Source organism: Protopterus annectens, chromosome 12.part0 (assembly GCF_019279795.1).
Source record: "Protopterus annectens isolate FY-2018-M chromosome 12.part0, PAN1.0, whole genome shotgun sequence".
NCBI lineage: Eukaryota > Metazoa > Chordata > Ceratodontiformes > Protopteridae > Protopterus > Protopterus annectens.
The window spans coordinates 226462218-226484485 of NC_056746.1; the positions used below are offsets into that span (position 1 = coordinate 226462218).

At 42.0% G+C, this 22268-nt stretch overlaps 1 protein-coding gene across 1 annotated transcript in view; it reads left to right on the top strand.

The window, feature by feature from the left end:
- IFT140 (intraflagellar transport 140) overlaps positions 1-22268 on the top strand; it is a 3212973-nt gene that overhangs the window by 1351996 nt on the left and 1838709 nt on the right. The window contains exon 18 of the mRNA XM_044089294.1: positions 20088-20215. Within this exon, the coding sequence (XP_043945229.1) occupies positions 20088-20215 (128 nt within the window). The remainder of the gene's footprint in view (positions 1-20087; positions 20216-22268) is intronic.

Sequence of the window (22268 nt, forward strand, 5' to 3'; positions counted from 1 at the left end):
GACCAATTCTAGATCACTGCAGCGGAGACACAGTCATGCATGTTCCAAAATTCAAAATGTTAACACTTCAAACTCCATTTCCTCTTCTCTCTCTCCACAAGCTTATTTTCTCACTTGATCTACTGCTTATCTCCACATTCCTGTTGACAAAAATCATAGACCTTTTAAGATTCTGTGCTTTAGGGTTCATTGGCAGTTTACTTCTTCACCTTATGAACTGTCTACTTCTCTAAGAGACTTTAACAAATGCCTTGCCCCAGTAATATCTTACTGTAGACTTCACGGAGTTTATCCTTTTTCCTGACCCGGATGATTGTCTAACTTAGCTCCATCCAGTCAGGACTTGTTAATAGCCTTAGACTTTAACTAGAATTGTCTTCACTTTCTCATAATTACTTTGAGCCTGAAAAAACATCCCTGCAACTTCCTCATAGGGTAATATTCCTCGGTTGTCTTTGACACCTCTTAATGACTGCCTTCCTTTCCACCGGACAATGTACACACTTAACCTTTTACTTTCTGAACCTGTCAAAACTGTTAGTGAATTCAGCAAGCATATTTCCCAGAGCCCTGGGATTCATGGCATCATACATTATGATTGTTCATAATACCAGACTTTACATGAGGACGATGCAGTGGTGCCTCAAGTCAGTATGGGCCCAACACACTCATTGTCTCACCCAGGGAACTCCATTCCTCTACTTCTAAAGGGGGGCATTGCTTTGGTGGGACAAACAAATTGTGTGCAGTATGGGAGTCTCCGTCTCTTCTTTGAGCATTTGTCAGTCTATGGCCAAAGGTGCTTTGGACTTTCTTTGGCAAGTCTGCTCCATAGGCATTAAAGTACACGAGTCTGGGGACCACAGCAGAGAAACATACATCTCGGTCTCTAAGAGATGATGGCTATTATTAATACCCTGCAAGTTCTAAACCAACTTTGAACTACAGACCCATTACAAATGTTGACAGACAACACCACTGTGATGTGGTACATAAACAAGAGCAGACAAAATCTTACCCCCTGTGCAGTCTGGCCTTGATGGCCCAAGTTTTATCCATTCAGCACAGTCTTTTCCTCTGAGCAGTTTGCATTCCTTCAGAGTAGAATACAGTGACACACACCCAGAACAGATCGAAGATAGACACTCATGAGTGGATACTGCATCGAGACTTCTTCCTGCAAATAGTCCAGCTGTGGGGAATCCCACAAATAGATCTCTTTGCCTGCAAACACAACAACCAAGTTAAACAGTTCTGATTCAGGACTCCATATAAAGAATCCTGGAAAATAGATACCTTTTCAGTTCATTGGTCAGTGATACTTCTGTATTCTTTTCTTCTTTCATCACATTTCCAATGTTCTTTGGAAGGTAAGGAGAGACTTCAAAGATTCGAACCAGACAAAATTTATTGTCCCTTCTAATGCAAATGGCTAAGGGCAATCACCAGACATTACCTAACAGGATGGACTTGCTTGCAGATGACAAGGGGTCACTGGTTCATCCAAATCTTCTAACCCTAAATCTAACAGTTCGAATTATAGCTTTTTGATTTCATTTGGGTACCTTTATTCTAAAGATTTGCTACAGGTATTTAATGAAGTAAGAAAACCTGTTTCTAGGAAATCTTGTTTGTATAAACAGAAAATAATTTCTGATGTGAAGTTGTCCTATTTCGCCTTCATTCTTAACTGATGGGATCGGCTCCCACTTGGCTGTTTTTACAAGCTCGAGGTCTTCAACTAGCTCTAGGCTAATTCCCTATCCCATCATGCCCTAGTGTGCTTCCTCAGATCACATTTGCCATGGAAACAGATTGAGCATTGTTCAGCTGGCTCAGGCCAAGTGACAAACATTTTCAGCTATTTTCTTTACTTTCTTGTATATTTTTCTTGAGTAAACTTAGAATAGTGTGCTTTAATAGTGTACGGAATATCATGCTGCTTTATATCCTAGATTTGATAGAATCCCTTTAAACTTTTAAGGTCTGTTGTTATTGGACCTACCCTTACCCTATCCCACTTCATAGTTTTCATAAAAGAGTGGTCTGGCCTTGATGGCCCAAGTTTTATCCATTCAGCACAGTCTTTTCCTCTGAGCAGTTTGCATTCCTTCAGAGTAGAATACAGTGACACACACCCAGAACAGATCGAAGATAGACACTCATGAGTGGATACTGCATCGAGACTTCTTCCTGCAAATAGTCCAGCTGTGGGAATCCCACAAATAGATCTCTTTGCCTGCAAACACAACAACCAAGTTAAACAGTTCTGATTCAGGACTCCATATAAAGAATCCTGGAAAATAGATACCTTTTCAGTTCATTGGTCAGTGATACTTGTATTCTTTTCTTCTTTCATCACATTTCCAATGTTCTTTGGAAGGTAAGGAGAGACTTCAAAGATCTCAACCAGACAAAATTTATTGTCCCTTCTAATGCAAATGGCTAAGGGCAATCACCAGACATTACCTAACAGGATGGACTTGCTTGCAGATGACAAGGGGTCACTGGTTCATCCAAATCTTCTAACCCTAAATCTAACAGTTCGAATTATAGCTTTTTGATTTCATTTGGGTACCTTTATTCTAAAGATTTGCTACAGGTATTTAATGAAGTAAGAAAACCTGTTTCTAGGAAATCTTGTTTGTATAAACAGAAAATAATTTCTGATGTGAAGTTGTCCTATTTCGCCTTCATTCTTAACTGATGGGATCGGCTCCCACTTGGCTGTTTTTACAAGCTCGAGGTCTTCAACTAGCTCTAGGCTAATTCCCTATCCCATCATGCCCTAGTGTGCTTCCTCAGATCACATTTGCCACGGAAACAGATTGAGCGTTGTTCAGCTGGCTCAGGCCAAGTGACAAACATTTTCAGCTATTTTCTTTACTTTCTTGTATATTTTTCTTGAGTAAACTTAGAATAGTGTGCTTTAATAGTGTACGGAATATCATGCTGCTTTATATCCTAGATTTGATAGAATCCCTTTAAACTTTTAAGGTCTGTTGTTATTGGACCTACCCTTACCCTATCCCACTTCATAGTTTTCATAAAAGAGTGTGTTACTATTTAGATAAGTGTGCAGTGTTAAATTAGTATATAGACAGTAGTTTTGAGGATAGCCCGATTTTATTTAGAGGGTTCCTTCTACTTAGAAATTTAGTGTGTATCTTGTTAATAGCTTAGACTGTTCTTCAGATTTGTTGGTGTGGATCCGAAGGTTGTTGTGTTTTATTCCTATCGGATATTACTGTTTAAATACTTTACCCTGTTGATAACCTTGTTTTAAATTAGAGCTGGAACCTCCTTCAGTCCATGGAGGTGAGACCTTTGAGGCTATGAGGAGAGCCCTGTCCTCGAAGTCAGCTTCACCTTTGGTTACTCCTATTCCATCCCTTAGAGCTCCAGTGTCTGTCTCAGCCAACCTGACTCCGTGAATGCATACAGATCAAGAGATTCAGGAAACCCCAGTAAGCGGACCCTTATCTTCTGAGATCTCTCCAGAATATGCTTCTGAGGAGGTTCCTCGAAAGAAAACTTGCAAGAGGAAGCATTTGGACTCCCCCAGGAGTCAATTACATCTGACACAGACTTTGATGAATCAGAAGGGTCCCCAAGGTTGCCCTCTGAGGATGTCTCTTTTGCAGACATCCTAGAGATCCTAAAACAGAGAGGCAGCTGGAAGCCCTTTAACCCTACTGATGAGGAGTCTGTGTACCTGAAAGCTTTTGCATCTCGACCCTCCTCCTCCTGGGTGTCTCCACATTTCGACGAACTCATGGAATTGTTTTTTTGAAAGGTGTGGGAGTCTCCAGATACATTGGAGCCCATTCCCAGGAAACCTAATAAATTTATCACTAGCCCAGAAGACAAGGCATTTTTAACAAAAGGTGTTCCGGTAGATGCTATGGTTGTGTCAGCAGCCACTAAAAAGGAGTTATCTGAAACTTACTCATCTGCACATACCCCAAATAAGGATTCACGCACGATGGACAGATATGGAAAGCTCATATTTTCATCAGTGGCCTTTACTCTCAGGTCACTGAACTGTTTAACCCACTTTACTAAGTTACAGAGAGAGCTCATAAAAGAGCTTGGAGATTCTCTCCAGGGTTCAGTAGCTGAGGGGACATCAGAGAAAGCGTCATCTCAGCTCTCCACCCTTAATTCCCTAGTGAACTCGTCCATGAGTCTAATCTGTTATGCGGCCGATGGAGCGAGTAGATCTGTGGGTTCAGGAATCGCCCTTAGAAGACACTCCTGGATGCGCCTATGTAACTTAGCGGAACCCTTTAAGTCATCCTTTATAAACACCTCTTTCGATGGCTCATCCCTTTTCAGGCCTAAAGTAAAAGAGACCTTAACCAGTTGTGAACAGGAGGGAAAAGACTCACTCTGCTGTGGAAGTACATTTTTCCACCTCTTCCAGACCCTATCCCTAGGGTCAAAAGGGGGAAAAGATGTGGTTCTGGAAATCCCAGAAAGTCTTTCCTGACACATGTGGTGAATCCACCTTCAGAGGCAGAGGAGAAGGTAATAAAAAAAGTGGTTAGAAAATCCTTCTATGTGACCCATCTGATCACGAAAGGGTTTGCATCAAGATCTAAGGATGTAATGGTGTCCCTCTACTCTTCCCTCATCAGACCCATTATGGAGTACAATGCACCAATTGGAATGTACCTGGCTAGACATCTCCAGCAGCTGGAGAGACCACAAAGGTACCTACCCAAGAGGATTACTGGCCTCAAACTGTTGCCCTATGCAGCACGATTGAAAAAGCTAAGACTGTTCTCTGTTGCATACCACTTTCTCAGAGCCATGTCCAACCCAGAATTGTTGAACATGCTCCATCTTAACAAAACCAAATCTACTCGAGCTACACGCTCTAGGGATATAAACCTCAACACAACAATAAATAGAACATGCTGGAGGGATAGATTCCCTTCGCAGAGACTTCCCTTACTATGGAACAGAGTCCCGATCTACATAAGACAGAGCCCCTCACTATCACTCTTCAAGAGGAACCTTGATGAGTGGATGGGTAACAGAAAGTTCACACCGGGGATCACACCAACAGCACTACTAGATAGGGGCCAAGGGTACTAGCTGCTAGTACAAGGGTCTAGGGAACTACTAAAAGGGGTGGTGAATACCACACAACGTGGCTGGGGTAATATATGCCTTCGGGCAGATAGCCCAGTACCAACCTATGAACATATAAGGGAAGACTGCGACCATGGGGTAGAGGGAGTCCGCAGAACCAAGGTGACCGCGAGTCTTTTTTCAGGAAGCCTTTTCAGCACTCCTGAAAGGAGGCAAGTCTGTCCTACTCTGGAGGCAGTTGGGGGATGCATGTCTTTTTACCCAGTCACCTGGCTAAAAATTACAAAAGACAGATGGGTACAAAGAATCATATCCAGAGGTTACTCAGTGCCCTTTTCAATGCCACCTCTGCAAAACAGAAGAATCTCAGATGTTCCACACAATCAGTGGGATCAAGCAACTGTAGAAATTCAAAAGTTACTAGAAAAAAAAGAGTCATCCAGTCTGTCCCCACAGGCCAAATAGGATCCGGAACTTTTTAGTCCCAAAAAAGACAGGGGACTGGAGACTCATATTAGAGCTCAGCAGACTAAACAAGTCAATAAAAACAACAAAGTTCTGGATGGTCACATTGCAGTCAATACTTCCCTTTCTAGGGAAAGACAATTGTATGTGCTCGATGGACCTTCAGGATGCGTACTACCACATAGAAATGGACAGGCCATCCAAAAGTCACCTGCACTTTCGGCTGGGAGCCAGTCACTTTCAGTTTCTTGCTCTGCCCTTTGGTCTCACTACAGCCCCCAGAATGTTCACCAAATGCATGGCAGTAGTCACTGCTCACCTGAGGCGACTAGTATTCCGGGTGTTTCCCTACTTGGATGACTGGCTCCTAACCGTCACCACCAAGCAACTACTCATCCAAGCAAGGGACACAACCTTAAAACTATTTGCACAGTTAGGGATTAAGGTCAACTATGAAAAATCTGCGTTATTGCCATCTCAACATACAATTTTTATAGGAACAGAGTTAAACACAGTCAAAATGATGGTAAAACTTCCAAAAGAGAGAATTCATGTCCTTCAAAAACAAGTTCTGAATCTTCTACACAAAACAAAAGTACAAGCCAGTGAGGTTCTAATGGTACTAGGCACAATGGCAGCTGCTATCACAGTGATTCCCTTGGCATGCATGCATATGAGAATCCTGCAGTGCCTTCTTTTTGCACAATGGTCAATGCAAAAGCTTGATGTCTTACAAAATTATTCTGACGCAGGCTTGCAAGAAGGATCTACGCTGGTGGCTGCAATCAGATCAGGTGATGATAGGCAAACCCTTTTTTCCCCCTGCTCCGGTATTCACAGTGACCATGGATGCTTCCCAGATTGGGGGGGAGGGGGCATTATCTGGGAAGAAGAGCCCAAAGCATGTGGCAACAACACGAGGTTCACTTTCACATCAGTGTTCTGGAGATGAGAGCAGTGCTCCTAGTGTTGCAGGCATTCCAAGAATCTCTACCTGTAGGAATGATTGCAATTCAAACAGACAATATGTCAGTGGTATGGTACATAAATAAGGAGGAACCAAGTCATACCCCCGTTTGTCAAGAGGCCCTCAGAGTTTGGCAGTGGGCAACTTCCTCCCAATGCTTTCTATTAGCAGTGCACATCCTGGGAAGATTCAACGTGATTGCAGACAAGCTCAGCAGGGAAATACTGATGCCTCATGAGTGGTCCCTCAAACAAGAGATAGTGGAAAGCATTTTCTGCAAATGGGGCCAGCCTTGCTGCGATCTTTTTGCCACGGCCACAAATACAAAATGCAGCAACTACTTTGCCCTCATTCCCCCTCCTGGGAAGCCCCAGAGAGATGCACTGATGCATAATTGGCCCCCGGGACTCCTATATGCGTTTCCAAAAGTCATACAGAAAGCCAGCACATTAGGAAGGACCTTAATTCTGATAGCCCCTTACCAGCCTTGTCAAATCTGGTTCCCCTTCCTACAACCTCATCTTCAGGAGGAACCTTGAATCCTGGACCCAGTGCTGGATCTTTTGATCCATTATTCAGGAGTTCCTCACCCGTCTCTACAGGCCCTCAAGTTGACAACTTGGCTGCTCCGGTTCTAAACATAGCCAAGTTAGAAAATATTTCGTCTGCCACATGACACATCTTGATATCTTCTCATAAGACATCTACAAGAAAATTATATCTTAGCAAATGGAAAAGGTTTTCTAGTTGGGCCTAAGACAAGAAAATAGACCCACATTCTGCACTCCTTTCCACTATTTTAGAATTTCTAACAAAGCTTTTTGAAGAAGGTGCTGCAGCTGCTGCCATCAGGGTACAATTAGTAGCAATATCAAAAGGGCCAAACATTATGTCATATAGGTTGTGTAAAGCTTTTCTTAAGGGCACTTGTCTTTTAAGGCCACCAATATAATCTCCACTTCCACCATGGAACCTCAACTTCGTCCTATCCAGGATAATTCTTCCACCTTTTGAACCTGCATCTTCATGCGAGTTAAAATTCTTAACTTGGAAAACTATCCTTTTAGTGGCCATTACTTCAGCGAGAAGAGTGTCAGAACTACAAGCACTTTCAATCAAACCCCCATTCCTCTTGTTTCACAATGACAGTTTCCCTGCAAACAAATCCAATCTTCTTCCTGTTTGGAATCCGATCTAAGTCAGACCATAGAATTGCCAGTCTTTTTTCCCCCAAGGATGGCAGTAAGGCAGAGTATATGCTGCACCAACTTGATGTCCACAGACAGTTACGTTTCTATTTACATAGAACAAATGAATTCAGAAAATCTGATCAACTTTGGGTCTATACTACAAGACCAAAAGAGCAGAACCGCGAACACCTAAAGAGCGAAAAAAAATGGAACTTCGAAGTGGTGTTTGTCAGGTTGCGGTACAGTGAAGATTGGAATATTTACCCTTTCCTCACTGTAGTGCGATCTCGGAGTTGGAATATATATTTAGCGGGGGGGGGGGTGAGGGCATAGCCCCCCACAATAGCAAGTTTGAGGTTCCGTTTCTTTCACTCTTTAGGTGTTCGTGGTTTTAATTTTTTGGTCTTTTAATATAGACCCATCAACTTTTTGTGTCATTTTCAGAAGCTAAAAAAGGTACGGCAGTAGCAAATACCACTTTGTCCAGATGGCTGTCAGACTGTATTTGTTTTGCCTATAATTCAGCAAATAAGAAACTACCAGGTAAAGTAAAGGCTCACTCAACCAGAGCCATTGCTACTAGTTCAGCTTTTTGTGCCAAAGTACCTATAGATACCATTTGTACAGCAACAACTTAGGCAACACCTCCTACCTTCATTACACAGTAGATATAGTCTCCAGGAACGGGGCTTCCTTTGGGTCCACTGTACTGAAGAATGTACTTCCGTGAGCCACCCAGGATTAATGGAGCTAGGGACGCTGTCCCATCAGTTAAGAAGGTGAAATAGGACAAATTCACATAAAGAAGTTATGTTCTTACCATAACGTTCCATGTGAGTTGTCCATCTCTCCATTCATTCTTACATCTCTCCCTCCAACCCCCATCCAATGGTTTCGTAGAGGATCTGGGCTTCTAAACAATTCGACTCGAACCCATCAGTTTAGAATGATTGGTGACACGGACAACTCACATGGAACGTTATGTTAAGAACATAACGTCTTTTTTGATACCAAAACAAAGGCCAGCACCAGTTACAAGCAGGGGCATCCCTGGATGTTCATCGTGTTTCACTGTTGCAGTCATTACACTTGGGTTATCCTGCTGGCAGGCTACCCGGAGTCGGCCTGAATTCCAAAGTCCTGGTCCGGCGTCGGTTGCTGTCGCCTCTTCCCTGACATCAGTGCGCCAGGGATATAAAATATGCAGCCGACACCATTTTCTTCAGTCTTTATTGCCGCGCGGTGCCCAAAGCAAAAGCAGTTCGCAAGTGCTGGTCGGCCGACTCCTGAGATTTTCGAAATCGAATTTCAGATCCGAAGTCTTCAATAAAGCTAAGTACCCCATTGGGGAAACTTTTTTCTTGCTCCAGACCAATGTCATAAAAAGTTAACAATTGTATTTCTTGTGGGAAGCAAATACCTCATAAGGATTTCCACTCTTACTGTATTCCTTGCTTAGGCCCTGACCACGACGTTGCTAGTTGGTTATGTGCTAGATTTAACCAATGCACTATTAAGCGTCGGTACAATTTTGCTTTTCATTATTTTGGCAGAAGGTTTAACTACATAATGCCGTCGTAACAACCGATGACTGGAATTCATAAAAAACGCAAGGATAAAGACGAGGACAAGCATCCGTGGTTCAAAACCGACGACGAAGCCTCTTCTAGGCCAGTCGCCGGTTCGCTGGTGCTCAGTGAGGCGCTTTTGCAGCCCCTGACTCCCGCTACCTCAGAGCCACAGGCCGCCTCCGACTCCCACGTGGAGACAGCTAGGCCTCTGGATACTCAAGGTATTGACCCTTCAGAAATTAATCCCTCAAATGGGTCCGGAGCCACTGAGCAGGCATTGGCTTCTGAGGGTGTCTTCAGACCTACACAACTTTATATAAAGCCTACTTCAGCATCCAAGACGGTCTAAAACAGTTTTAAAGACAAGGAAACCAGTACAGCATTCTCCACGACAGACTTCTATGCCTAAGAAACAGATGCTCAAAATGGCCGAAGACCTAATTACTTTGATCAGGGGGTCCCATCCCCCTCCTGATAAGAGGCTTAGGCAAGACACTGAATATGTTTCCTCTGATCAGGTTTCCATTTCCTCTGATTCCTCTTCTGATCAGGGATATTCTGTTCCTCCCTATGAGGATTCTGATGCTGAAGATTCTATTCCTTCAGCTTCTCCTCCTGAGGACTATTCTTTTGGGGAAACCCTGCATACCATGAGGGAGCATTTCCATTGGGAGAGCCAGGATTATTCCGATTCTAAGAAAAGACTTGGAGACTTTTTTACTTCCTCAGCACAGACCTCTTGCAATTCCCCCTGTTCTAGACATAGTAGATGATGTTTTTTCAGAGTCCGGCCTGTCTCCAGACTCTTAACCTCCTGCCCCTGTTAAGCCCGACAGATACTACAGGGTCCCAGACTCCCATAAATTTCTTTACAAAAACCCTGCTGCTGACCCAGAAACTATCTCACAGGGTCCCAAAGGGGTCAAGGCTGCTACTGCCAAAAACCCTGTCCCCTCAAATAGAGATTCTAGGGCTTTGGACAGATGGGGGAAAAAAGTTTACACTTCTGCTACCTTGGCTGTAAGGGCTTTAAATTGTCAGTTTCATATGCTCAGATATCAGCAATATTTATTATTTTATTTATTTTACATTTGTTAACCGGGCTGGTCTAACTGGATATATTTCCATTTTCAGTAGAGGCCCGGGGAGAAAAGCTCCACATAAAGACAGAGGTAAAACAATAACAGATTACACTCACATAGGACGTTGACAATGAAAATAATTACCACAGGAAAAGGACTTTAAAATTCCTAGACATTGTAAATAGCAACATGTTAAGGCTTATTACATCTTTTAAAACCAAGAAGAGAAAGTGCAAGACCAAGGAAGAGGAAAAATGATATATAGAGAGAGCAGATTAAAAAAAAAATATAAAAGATAAATAGTTTCTGGAGTACTTAATGTCTTTGTTAAAACAAATAATGTTGACAAATTCTGAATGTTTTAAGAACAAAGATATGCAGGATTTATTGCATGCAGCTGAACAAGTGAGAAAACATACTTTGCAATGTGGCTATGATTCACTGGAGGCCTTGTGCAGGGCCGCTGTTACAGGTTCTGTTATTAGAAGGCATGCTTGGTTAAAGGAACAGAATCTGCCTGATCATGTTAAAGCAAAATTATTGGATGCTCCATTACATCATGATACTTTGTTTGGTGTTAAGGCAGAAGAGGTGTTGAAGAAAATGGAGGATAAGGCAAAATCTATGCAGACAGTAAAGGATTTCTTACAGGTACAGCCACCCAGATTTATCAGGAACTGGCCCTCTAAGAATTGGTCGTTTCCAGTGTCAGACAGACCACAAAGAGGTAGAAGATTCAGATGCCCTAGAGGCAGGCAACAGCCCCAGGGCTCATACAGGCCCAAACAATGGGGGGCTTCTACTTCCAAAAGTGGAGAAGACAAATCACAGCCGTATATAAAACAGTCCCAATGACTTCCCTCTGCCAATGCCAAGCACTTATTTTTTGGCAGCACCCTTAGGGGGAAAGATAGCACTTTTTTCACAAAACTGGCACAAGATCACCCAGGACAAATGGGTCTTAAATATAGTCTCTCAGGGCTACAGGTTCCACTTTCACACCCTTCCAAAGGCAAAAGTTATGTCAGACCTGCCACGCAATCTATGGCAAGAGGCACAAAAACAAGTTTCATCTGTCATGGACATGGGGGCTATTCAGCCAGTGCCACAAGAGCAGGGACAAGGATTTTACTCAAGACTTTTCTTAGTACCAAGAAAGGACAAAGCCTGGAGACCAATTCTGGACCTGTCTATTCTAAATACTTTTCTGGACATCCCAAAATTTGCCTAGAGTACACAGTAAACGAAAATAAATCAAAACTAGTACCCTCTCAAGCGATAATATTCCTGGGTGCAAGCTTAAATACAACTGCCCAGATGGCTTATCTCACGCCAGCCCAACATGATGCTAGAAGTCATACACTGAAGAAGGCATTGGTTGCCGAAACCGGTCTGTCTAATAAAGGGTTATTATTCAGCCATCTGTATGTATTTGATCTAATTATTTTCTTTTTGTTACTTCTGGATCGCATATTGCTGGCCTTTTGTTGTTTACTTATCTCACACCAAACAAACAAAGGCATCTGACTTCTTACTTCAAAGACATGGCAACAAAGACCCAGTTATCTGCAAGAAAAATTCTGCAGGCTCTGGGTTACATGGCATCCTGCATTCTTCTAATTCCATATGCAAGACTGCATATGAGGAAACTACAATGGTATCTAAAACGTGTTTGGACTCAACATTGCCACAGCCTGGAAACAGTAATTACTCTCATTCCCTGCCTGCAACAGGAATTTCAATGGTGGGCACTGGCCTGTCACCACAACAAGGGACAGCCATTCACCTTACCCACTGCCAGGCAGACACTAACAACAGATGCATCAGATTATGCCTGGGGAGCGCACATGGCAGGAAAATATATTCAGGGCACATGGCCCACAAATCAAATGCATCTTCATATCAATCAAAAAGAGATGCTAGCTGTACAAAATGCCCCGACAGCCTTCAAGGACCTACTTCATCCAGGACAACTACTGATAAAGATAGACAATACTACAGTCATGTGGTACATAAACAAGCAAGGGGGGACACATTCCTACCCCCTCTGCAGGCAAGCAATGACTTTGTAGAACACAGCATTGACTTATCAAGTACATCTGCAAGCACGATTCCTGCCAGGAAAGACAAATACTTTGGCAGACGAACTAAGCAGAAACCTCATGGATCCTCACAGGTGGAAACTAGATCCACAAATCTTCAACATGATAACAGGGAAATGGGGATGCCCAGGCATAGATCTATTTGCCTCCCCTCACAGCTGCCAGCTACAGAGATTCTGCACTCGGACTTATCACAAGCAAGCATGGAAAGTGGACGCCCTTTCATTCAGCTGGAAAGCCCTTACAGTATATGCCTTCCATCCTCTGCCTCTCCTCTCCTCTCCAAGGTACTCCTAAAGGTCAGGCAAGAGAAGCCAAAAATGATATTGATTGCCCCAGACTGGCCACGCCAGCACTGGTACCCAATCCTAAAGAGCTTGTCTCAAGGCCCAGCCTGGACATTACCTCTAATACCTCATTTGCTGACCCAACGGAACAATCATATCCTGCACAGCCAACTCAGAACCCTAAATCTGGCTGCATGGTGGATAATGTAATCATTCAGAACACACCTCTCTCTAAAGCAGTTATGGATGTTATTTTGGAGGCCAGGAGGCCCAGCACCAGAAAATCTTATGCAGAAAAATGGAAGAGATTCTGTGCTTGGAACCAAGCGCAGGGAACTGACTCGCTTGCACCAAATATTCCTCAGATTTTGCAATACCTAACTGAGATGCTGGACAGAGGCCTATCCTTCTCATCAATTAAGATCCATGCCCTTGCCATTTCAGCTCATTACAATACAGACCCACCTATTTTTTCTCAACCACTGCTAAGACAGTTTCTCAGAGGGGCCAAAAACATAAGACCTCCAAGGAGAGCTCCAATACCTACATGGGACCTCAATTTTGTCTTGGAAAAACTCACACTGCCTCCTTTTGAACCAGCCAATACAGCAGAGATAAAATACTTGTCATGGCAAGAAGAGTCTCAGAGTTACAGGCACTAATGGCTGTAGAACCTTTTATTATTTTCCATCAGGACAGGGTTTCTCTAAGGACAAACCCAACATTTATGCCTAAGGTAGCGTCCAGCGTGGCTCTTAACCAAACCATCCATTTGCCTACCTTTTATCCAAACCCACAGAATAAGGGGGAGAGACTTCTGCATACTTTGGATATACACAGACAGCTATGCTTTTACTTGGACAAGACTAAAGCCTTCAGAAAGACTAAGCAACTCTTAGTGGCATATGCTGCGGGTTCACAAGGAAAAGCCATTTCAAAGCAGACTATTTCAAAATGGATAGGCCACTGCATTCGTTTCTGCTATTCACAACAAAGCAAATAAGTGCCCAAGGACATTAGGCCACATTCTGCCATAGCAGCCGCCACTTCAGCAGCCTTCCACAGAGGAGTACCAACCAAGGATATTTTGGAGGCTGCAACATGGACTTCAGTGCACACTTTTACAAAGCACTACCATTTACCTGTCTACTCTAAATCCAGAGCAGGCTTTGCCACTGCAGTTCTGCAGGGCCTCATAGCCACTCCAAACTCTAATTAGGCCCAGTCACCCAACCTCAGCTTTGGGATTCAACCCAAGTGTAATGACTGCAACAGTGAAACACGATGAACATAGTACAGTTGTGTACCTACCATAAATGTAGATGTTCAAGTGTATTCACTGTTGCAGTCCAGGTTACCCTCCCACCATCCCCCTTTTTTCTTTGCTGGGACTTCTGTGCCTCTCTATTCTATACAACCTATGTGGTGTATTTGCTTGTAGATGAAGGTTATGTGCATGCTTTTTTATGATCATAATTTTTACAGCCTACCCTTTTGGGGGCACCTGACATCTGGGGCAAGAAAAACTGAAGCAAATGGCGTCGGCTGCATCTTTTATACCCCTGGCGCACTGACTTCAGGGACGAGGTGACAGCAACCGATGCCGGACCAGGACTTCGGAATTCAGGCCAACTGCGGGTAGCCTGCCAGCAGGATAACCCAAGTGTAATGACTGCAACCGTAAATACACTTGAACATCTACATTTATGGTAGGTACACAACTGTACTTTCTGCATTACCTGCATGAACTGTTTTATTCTGACTTAGCAAACACTTCTGTTAAGGTACACTTTTTAGACATTTCTGCCCTTTTGCCCCTGGACTCCACCTCTCTTAACTTCTCTGTTTCTGGTCATATGGTTTCATAGGGGGTTGTAGTATGTTAGATCACCAAAGAAATGGGTGGGTTCCCCCTTGGAACTTAAATTATATTTTAGAAAAGCTAACCCAAGCTCACTCTGAATCAGCAGATTGCTGTTCCTTAAAACGTTTAACCTGAAATGCAGTTTTGATGGTAGTCCTAACCTCTGGTAGAAATGTATTTGAATAGGGCCTCAGTTTCATAGGTTTACAGTTATATAGTAGGCTATTTATCTGTGAGGATGTTAAGAAGCCTAGCCCTGCATTTCTGTGGTAATTATTAGCTTTTATATTTTGCAATATGAATTTCCATAGATGGCTGCATAATTATATGTTGTGTACTTACATGTTTCCACTATCCATGAAGATCATTGGTGCTAAACCAGTGGTGAATTTGCAGTTGCCCACCCATTCATCCAAATTAAGTTGGCCTCAGGAGATCCACATGTACCATACCTGGATGATTGTATGATGCAAGTCTCTTTGCAAGAGTGACTGAAGAAAAATTCCAACTTTGCCATTTTCATGCCGAACAAACTTTTAGGGATCCTTAGCAGTCCTCAGAGGTTGAACTTGTACCTTTCCAAAACTAAACTGTTCTTAGGTGTGCTGATGAATGCATTCTAGTTCAAAGTCTTTCTAACCCAACAGAGTAGATTCCTTCTGAGAAACCTTTTCCTGGATTACACCCAAAGGAAGAGCATAACAGTAATGCTGAGGGCCTTGGAGAATGTTAGCAGAGCTATGCTAGTGGTACTTCTGGCTAAATTTCAGATGAGGAAAATACAGTATTTCTGAGAAATTTGTGGATCTAATACTTTTGACCCCTGGACACTTCCATTTTTCATTTGTTGGCCGTTAAGGAGGAGTTTCTTTGGTGGGCAGATTACGTTAAAAAGAACCTATAGATGCCTCTGATTTAATTCCCGGGCATCCTGATTTTGAGAAAAGATGTTTTGGACCTAGTCTATCCTGGAAAACCTGAAATACAGCGACCGTATGACCCCAGCACTGTGAACATGCACATCAGTGACAAGGAGTGGCAAAGCTGTATTTACACCTTGTAGGTCTTTAAGGACACCAGGAACCCAGGGGCATTTACACTTTTCAAAGATATCACCATTTGATGGGATACATCAGTGGACAAATGGAAAGTAGCCAATCATATTTATGGATACTAGCCATGAAGGCATGGGATCTAACATTGCAGTACATCTGCCTTCTTAAAACGGTATACATCCCATAAGGAGAGAACTACATAGCCAATCTTCTGTGTAGCACCTCTGCAGCATCCCACAAATGGTTGCTGGATCCAAAAATCTTCAGATTTATTTATTTGTCTTTGTTTATTTGGAAAGTCTGACTGGGTAGTACCCATTTTCAGTGGAGGCCCAGGAAGAAAAACTCCATTTGCTTACATCGCTTTATACTAAGTTCCAGTTAAACACAGAGTAGTTACATTTCTATTTACATTTATACACAAACAGTAGTTACATTTATACATTCTAAGATTTTACAGAGCTGGAAGTTACTAAAGGGAAAGCCCACATGCAACTTAGTGAATTGTTCAGGCCACAGTTATCTATAAAAATTGTTTTGTCATTTCAGTAAGAGGTTGAGAGTATTCTGTTTAAGGAGAGTATTTGGAGAGTATCGTATGGTGAACACAATCTTAACCTTGTGATGAGCATTTGCAGGACCAGGACTGGTTAAGATGTTTGAACAGTGGTTTAAAATGACTGATCTTTTTGGAGAGTTTTATTAGTGTGGGTATACTATTCCAGATATAGACAGACCTGCAGAACTCTGTTGATAGACTTTCGCAGTTGCTCAGAACTGTCAGGCAAACATTTTTCTTCTCCATGTATCCATGACAGTATGCCTGGGACATGAAGGCCTTCTTAATCAGTTGGAGCATGGAGCAGTTTTGTGCTTTCCTTCCAGTTTGTGTTTTAGCCAAAGTACTAGTAATGGCCAAGAAAGGGAGGGTAGGATTCTTCCTAATAGTTCATTCTGGTTCAGACAATCTTGGCTGTCTGGCATTGTACTTCAGAAAGAAGGTGTCATGGTTCTCCCCAAGCACTGCACCTGATAATTTAAGAATGCACATAATTGTGTTCTAGTCTAGTCAGCCTAAGTCTGGCATCCTAGAAGATTGTTCCATGATCCCCATCTGGCATAGTTCAGAGGTTCTTAATAAATTATGAAGACCTGTCACTTGGAAATAATACTTGTGTTAGTGTTCACCTAGCCAAATTGATCCCCTTACTGTAGCAAGTTGTAAGCTACTTGAACTTCCTTTTTAAAGCATGGCTAACTTATGCTTTCATTCAAGTCCATCTGTCAGTTATGTTAGCATATCACTCTGTGGCTGCTGCTTCTGTAACCAAATTCTTCCTTAATGGTATCCTTCATCTAAACTAGATAAGGTCATTTCATTGCTGTGGAACATTCTGAAACAATTTCATTTCTTTTCACGATGCAAAATGAATAAAGATAAAACAAAAGCAATAGCTATAAACTATGTATCTACACATGAATTGGTTCAGCAATACCCATATTTATGTAGACATGATAAAATTTAGTTCTTAGGAGTTAAAAAGGATTCTGTTATGGCATCTAAGGATGTGTGAGAAGAGACTTAAAGAAAAATAAAAGAAAAATAATACAAAAACTGAGAAACCAGAAGCTCTGTTTTAGGAATATGGATTATAAGATACAAGCAGTGAAAATGTTTTTAGTCTTTCAGTTTTATACACAGGGCAGGCATATTTTGTCAACCAGAGGAGAAGTTGTTGATAGTAATTAATAAAGAGTTAAAGAATTTTTATCTGGAGGGGGGAAGATGGCACGGATGAAGGGATAAGCTGATCCTTCCAACTGAACAAGGTGGCTTGGGATTACCTGATTTAATGGGGTATTTGAGAGCTACACATTTAAGGCCCCTATACACAGCACAAGCATAAAGCTGTAATTCAAAGTGGAAATGATAATGAAATGGGGGAAGCTCAAGAAATAGATTAGCGATACAGAGAATAGGCTAGAGGGGGCTGAAAATTACTGGGAGAAAACTGGGAAAGGAACCAAGGTGTTGGGAACAAATAACTAGAGAGGGAAGGTAATAGATTGGGGTGAGGCCAAGATCTCATTTGGGCTGCAGGCTAAAGATTGATTTCCCTTTCAGGGATTGATATAAGAGTATAAAGGAATAGGGGAATCCTAAGTTAAGGATCAGCACTGGTAGAGTTTTTAATAGAATCCGGAAAAGAAGCTGCTGTTAAAAAGGGATAATTAGTAGAGCATACAAAATATTGCATGATATCTATAGGAATATTTCAGAGGAGATTAGAAAAGATTGAGAAGAGAGATTGGATAAGCAGTTTACAAAGAAAGACTGGGAAATGTATGTATGGCTTCCAAATATGTGACAAAGTTTAGAAGATTTAAGATCTTTGCTTGGAAGTCTTTACATAGATATTTTTATACTCCAAGCAGATTCCAAATAATTTTCCTCAGGTAGATTGCAAATGTTGGAGGTGTGATGGGGAAGAAAGAGGTAAATGGGAACATATTTTTGGGAGTGTAATGAGCTGGCAGACTTTTAAAATTCCCTGCAGACTACTCTGTCGGAAATACTGAGTGAACAAATTGTTGTAACTAAGGAAATTATTTTTTTGAGCTGTGGTACAATATTGGAATTGTCTAGAGCTAGTAAGGCCTTGCTGATGTTAGTTCTGGTGGCTGACAAAAAAAGCAATTCCCAGAAAACAGAAATCAAAGTCTAAACCAACTGTACTAGTAGTAGTGAATATAGTAACAGAGATAAAAGAATATGTGGTTTGTTTTCATTTATATAAATGTATGATGGTCTATGACTTAAGTGATATTTAAATAAAGATGCTTATTTAAACAAAGGGTACCCTTCATCTAAGGCAACATAAAAACAGTGATATCTACATGAAACGTAACTTTACCTTAGAATAACTAACATTACCTCCCTTTGAGACAGCTGCTGACTGTAACATATTATTTTTGAAAGACTCTTTTCCTTCATAGTTATTACTTCTTCTGCCAGAGTCTCTGAACTTCAGGCTTTTATGGCTTGACTTGGAGTTTGAGCCATAACTTATCTTTTGTCAGGGCAGAGTAACATTGAGGGCACACAATCCTTCATACTAGAGGGGGTATCTGAGTTGTCTTTCACCCAGAAAGTGTAACTTCTAGTCTTCTTCCTAAAAGCACAGAATAAAAGGAAATATTTTTACATGCCTTGTATATGCAGACAGTTCAAATATTACTTAGAAAGACCCAAAGACTGAAGGAGACATGACAAGTTGAGAAAAGCTGTATCTACAAAACTTTATAAGAATGTCTAACTAAATGCATTGTTTTGATGTGACCATCCTGGCAGATCTTTAGACCATAAAGTAACAACTCATTCTACTCGAGTTGGTGACGTCTTCTGTTGGCATTTCTGAAAAGTTTTGACTAAAGGCATATGAGGCAGCTAGTTGGACTTCCACCCCCATCTTTTCCAGCACTACAAATTGGATGTGAACTCCAGAAGTAGGGCAGGCTTTGTTACTGTTGTCTTATAGAGATTTCCATCTCCCCCATGCGTTTTCTACCATTAGGGCCAATACTCTTCTCAGTCTTTGTGAATACTACTGGTGCAATGATCCCAGTGATAAACAGTGTAAATATGACTGTGACTTTCATCCAGGGATTGCTGTGCAGTAGGGACTACCTCTTACCTTCTGCACTGCCACGAAAAATATGCTCCAAAATAATATGACATATTAACATACGGGAGAGAGTGTGAGGGATAGCTGTGTCTTCCCAAGCCCATGCTCTAACTGTTAGGGTCTGTATTTCTTTAATTTATCTTTTAGCTCAGGGTGGTTAACATGATACCCTTATGGGCAAATGCTACAGTCACACTTGTTAGTACTAGCCAATACTGGATCTCATTATAAAGAACCAAAGGTGGTACAAGGTTGTTTTCACATTTCTACCCAGTGCTGATGTGATATCTGCAGTTTGAGGAAGAAACCATCTCACTGGGGAAGACAAAAGCCATAGGATTCTGGCTTGTTACAGTTTCATACACTTAGTTTATCCCCATGCTTTATGAATACTACTGCAGCAGTGATCTCTGAACTTGAATATCTACTGCTCTGATATGTCACAGCTGTCCTTCCACACAGCACCTCCTTCTAGATTGCAGATCCTCGAAGGGCATTTTTTTTAGCTGAATTGTCAGTGCTTCACTTGGCCTTTCTCATTACAGTTGCATCAACCCAGGAAAAGTTGAGGGGCAGAAAGACATTGTAAAAGAAGAAACATTTGACCATCTATCTGAAAACACCGTGTGTGGAGAAATAATCATGGTATTTTCTTTCCCTGTTTTTTTTTTTTTTGTATTTTATTTTGTTTTGATCTTTTTCTTGGTTGTTTTTGTAGGCTGATGGTACACCAGACTCCAAAATGTACTTCTATGATGTAGAGCTTGACACACTCTCATTCTTTGACTTCAGCGATGGGCATCTGTACAATGAAGGACCACATGGAGACAATATCGATGACCAAAAGTAAGTTATAGTAACATTACTCTTACACATTTTGCTTTCATAAAGTTCTATCAAAATCTTTTATTTTTAGCAGCTGTCAGGGCAGTTGTACTAACATTAACTAGTATATCAAAGAAAACAGGAATTGAGTATTCATATGTCATTCACTATAACAAAGAAGTGAATGGTATATATCAAATGTAGTTGATTAAATGAATTGCAGGTGAAAAACAATTAACATGGAATCTGCATAACAGTGGTATATATCCCACCTACTGCTAATACAAATGAGGCACTCACAAAATTGTACTAGTCTACCTATGACATGCAAAATAAACACTCTGAGTCTGCTTGTGTGGTGGCTGGTGATTTTAATCAGGCTGATCTAAAGTCAGTACTCCCCCATTACTACCAACATGTAAACTTTCCAATAAGGGGTAGGAGTACCTTGGATGAAGTGTACTCCAATATAAAGCAAGCTTACAAAGCTGTGTGGCATCCACACCTTGGTGGCTCAGATCATCTTTCTGTCATGCTGTTGCCTGCTTTTAAACTTGCTCTGGTCAGGGAGAAACCCTCGGTGAAACAGATAAGGATTTGGCCTGAGGGAGCATTATCAGCTCTCCAGGATTGTTTTGAATTTACTAACTGGAGCATTTTCAAGGAGGCTGGTCACAACAGACCAGCACATCGAACTAGATGAATACACTGATGCAATGATGGCATCTGATATTGTTAATCCTCGTTCATTCCTTACGCATGGGTATCGGTTCCGAGCTCGGAACTGAGCCGGCCATTTTCCAAACTCGCGTCAGCTTCAAACTCTCGAGCTAAACTCTTACCCACAATCCCCCTCACCCCAGATTTCGTTTGCCGCGTTGCCATCCGGTTGTGCCAAGCTACTTCTCTTGAGCTAAGTACAGTCAATTGTTTAATTATTTTACAAATTACTTTTCTGTCAGAAAAGTTGATATTTTATTGTCTCTTACCCTATTGCATCTAGCGTGCATAATTTCCTCAGGTTTTTTTCTGTCCTTTACTTACCCTTTTTACCACGAGGTAATTTCTCCTTACCATCGTTGGTAATCCCTTTCTTTTTCTCTTTCGTACCTGCGGGTACTCTCTTGTTACATTGTTGGTACTTTTCTATTTGTTAATATAGCAGATAAAAAGGGTAGTCCGGAGTTTAAGCGGTGTTATGATTGTGGACACAAACTGCCTACTTCTGATGCACACTCTTTATGTGTTTATTGTTTGGGCGCTTCCCATTTATCTGTTGAACCACCTTGTAGTATATGTTAAAACTTTTCTAATAGAACTTTGTTAGAAAGGAAAACTAAGCTGGTACTGAAGGGACTTCTAAAATCTCCCTTTTCAGAGGCTATTTCTGGGTCAAAGGTCTCAACCCCTCCTAAAGCCCATAAGAAAGTGGATGTTTCTACTAAGGCTAAATCCTTGCCTTTGTCCTCAGCTGGGGACTCTCACCAACCAAAATTTAAAAAGGCTAAAAGTTTGGCTCCAGAGTTCTCGGTCAGCCCCAGTGCTTTCAGTGCCCAGACCTTCGGCACCGAGGCCTTCATCTCCATTAGTGATTTCGGCTCTGTCCTCTCCTGCAGCCTTCTATATATCAGCACTGAGGGGTTCCTCGGTTCAGACCTTTACCACTGTATCAGCACCGACCATTCAGTCGGCGCAGACCTTGACCGCATCGGCTCAGAGATCTTCCTCGGAACCGAGGCCTTTATTACTGACTCCAGTTTTGTCGGTTCCAGTTTCGGTACTGACAAACACTTCGGCACCAATCCCTGTGTTGGTGCAGATCATGACATCGGCACCAATGATTTCTTCGGTGCAGACTACAGTAGTTCAGTCTTTCTTGGCACCGTTGTCCTTGTTGTAGTCAGATGAGATGGGCACCGAGTCTGCCTCTTTTGTGGACAGACCTGTTTCTCCCTCAGTTTCTGTGAGGGCCACCAGAAGTCTTTCTGAGCATGATGTGTTGCGTCTTGTGGACCATGCATTCTTGGGCAGAAGTATTCCAACCCCCAGGAACTATCCTTCCTTGGGAGGTGAT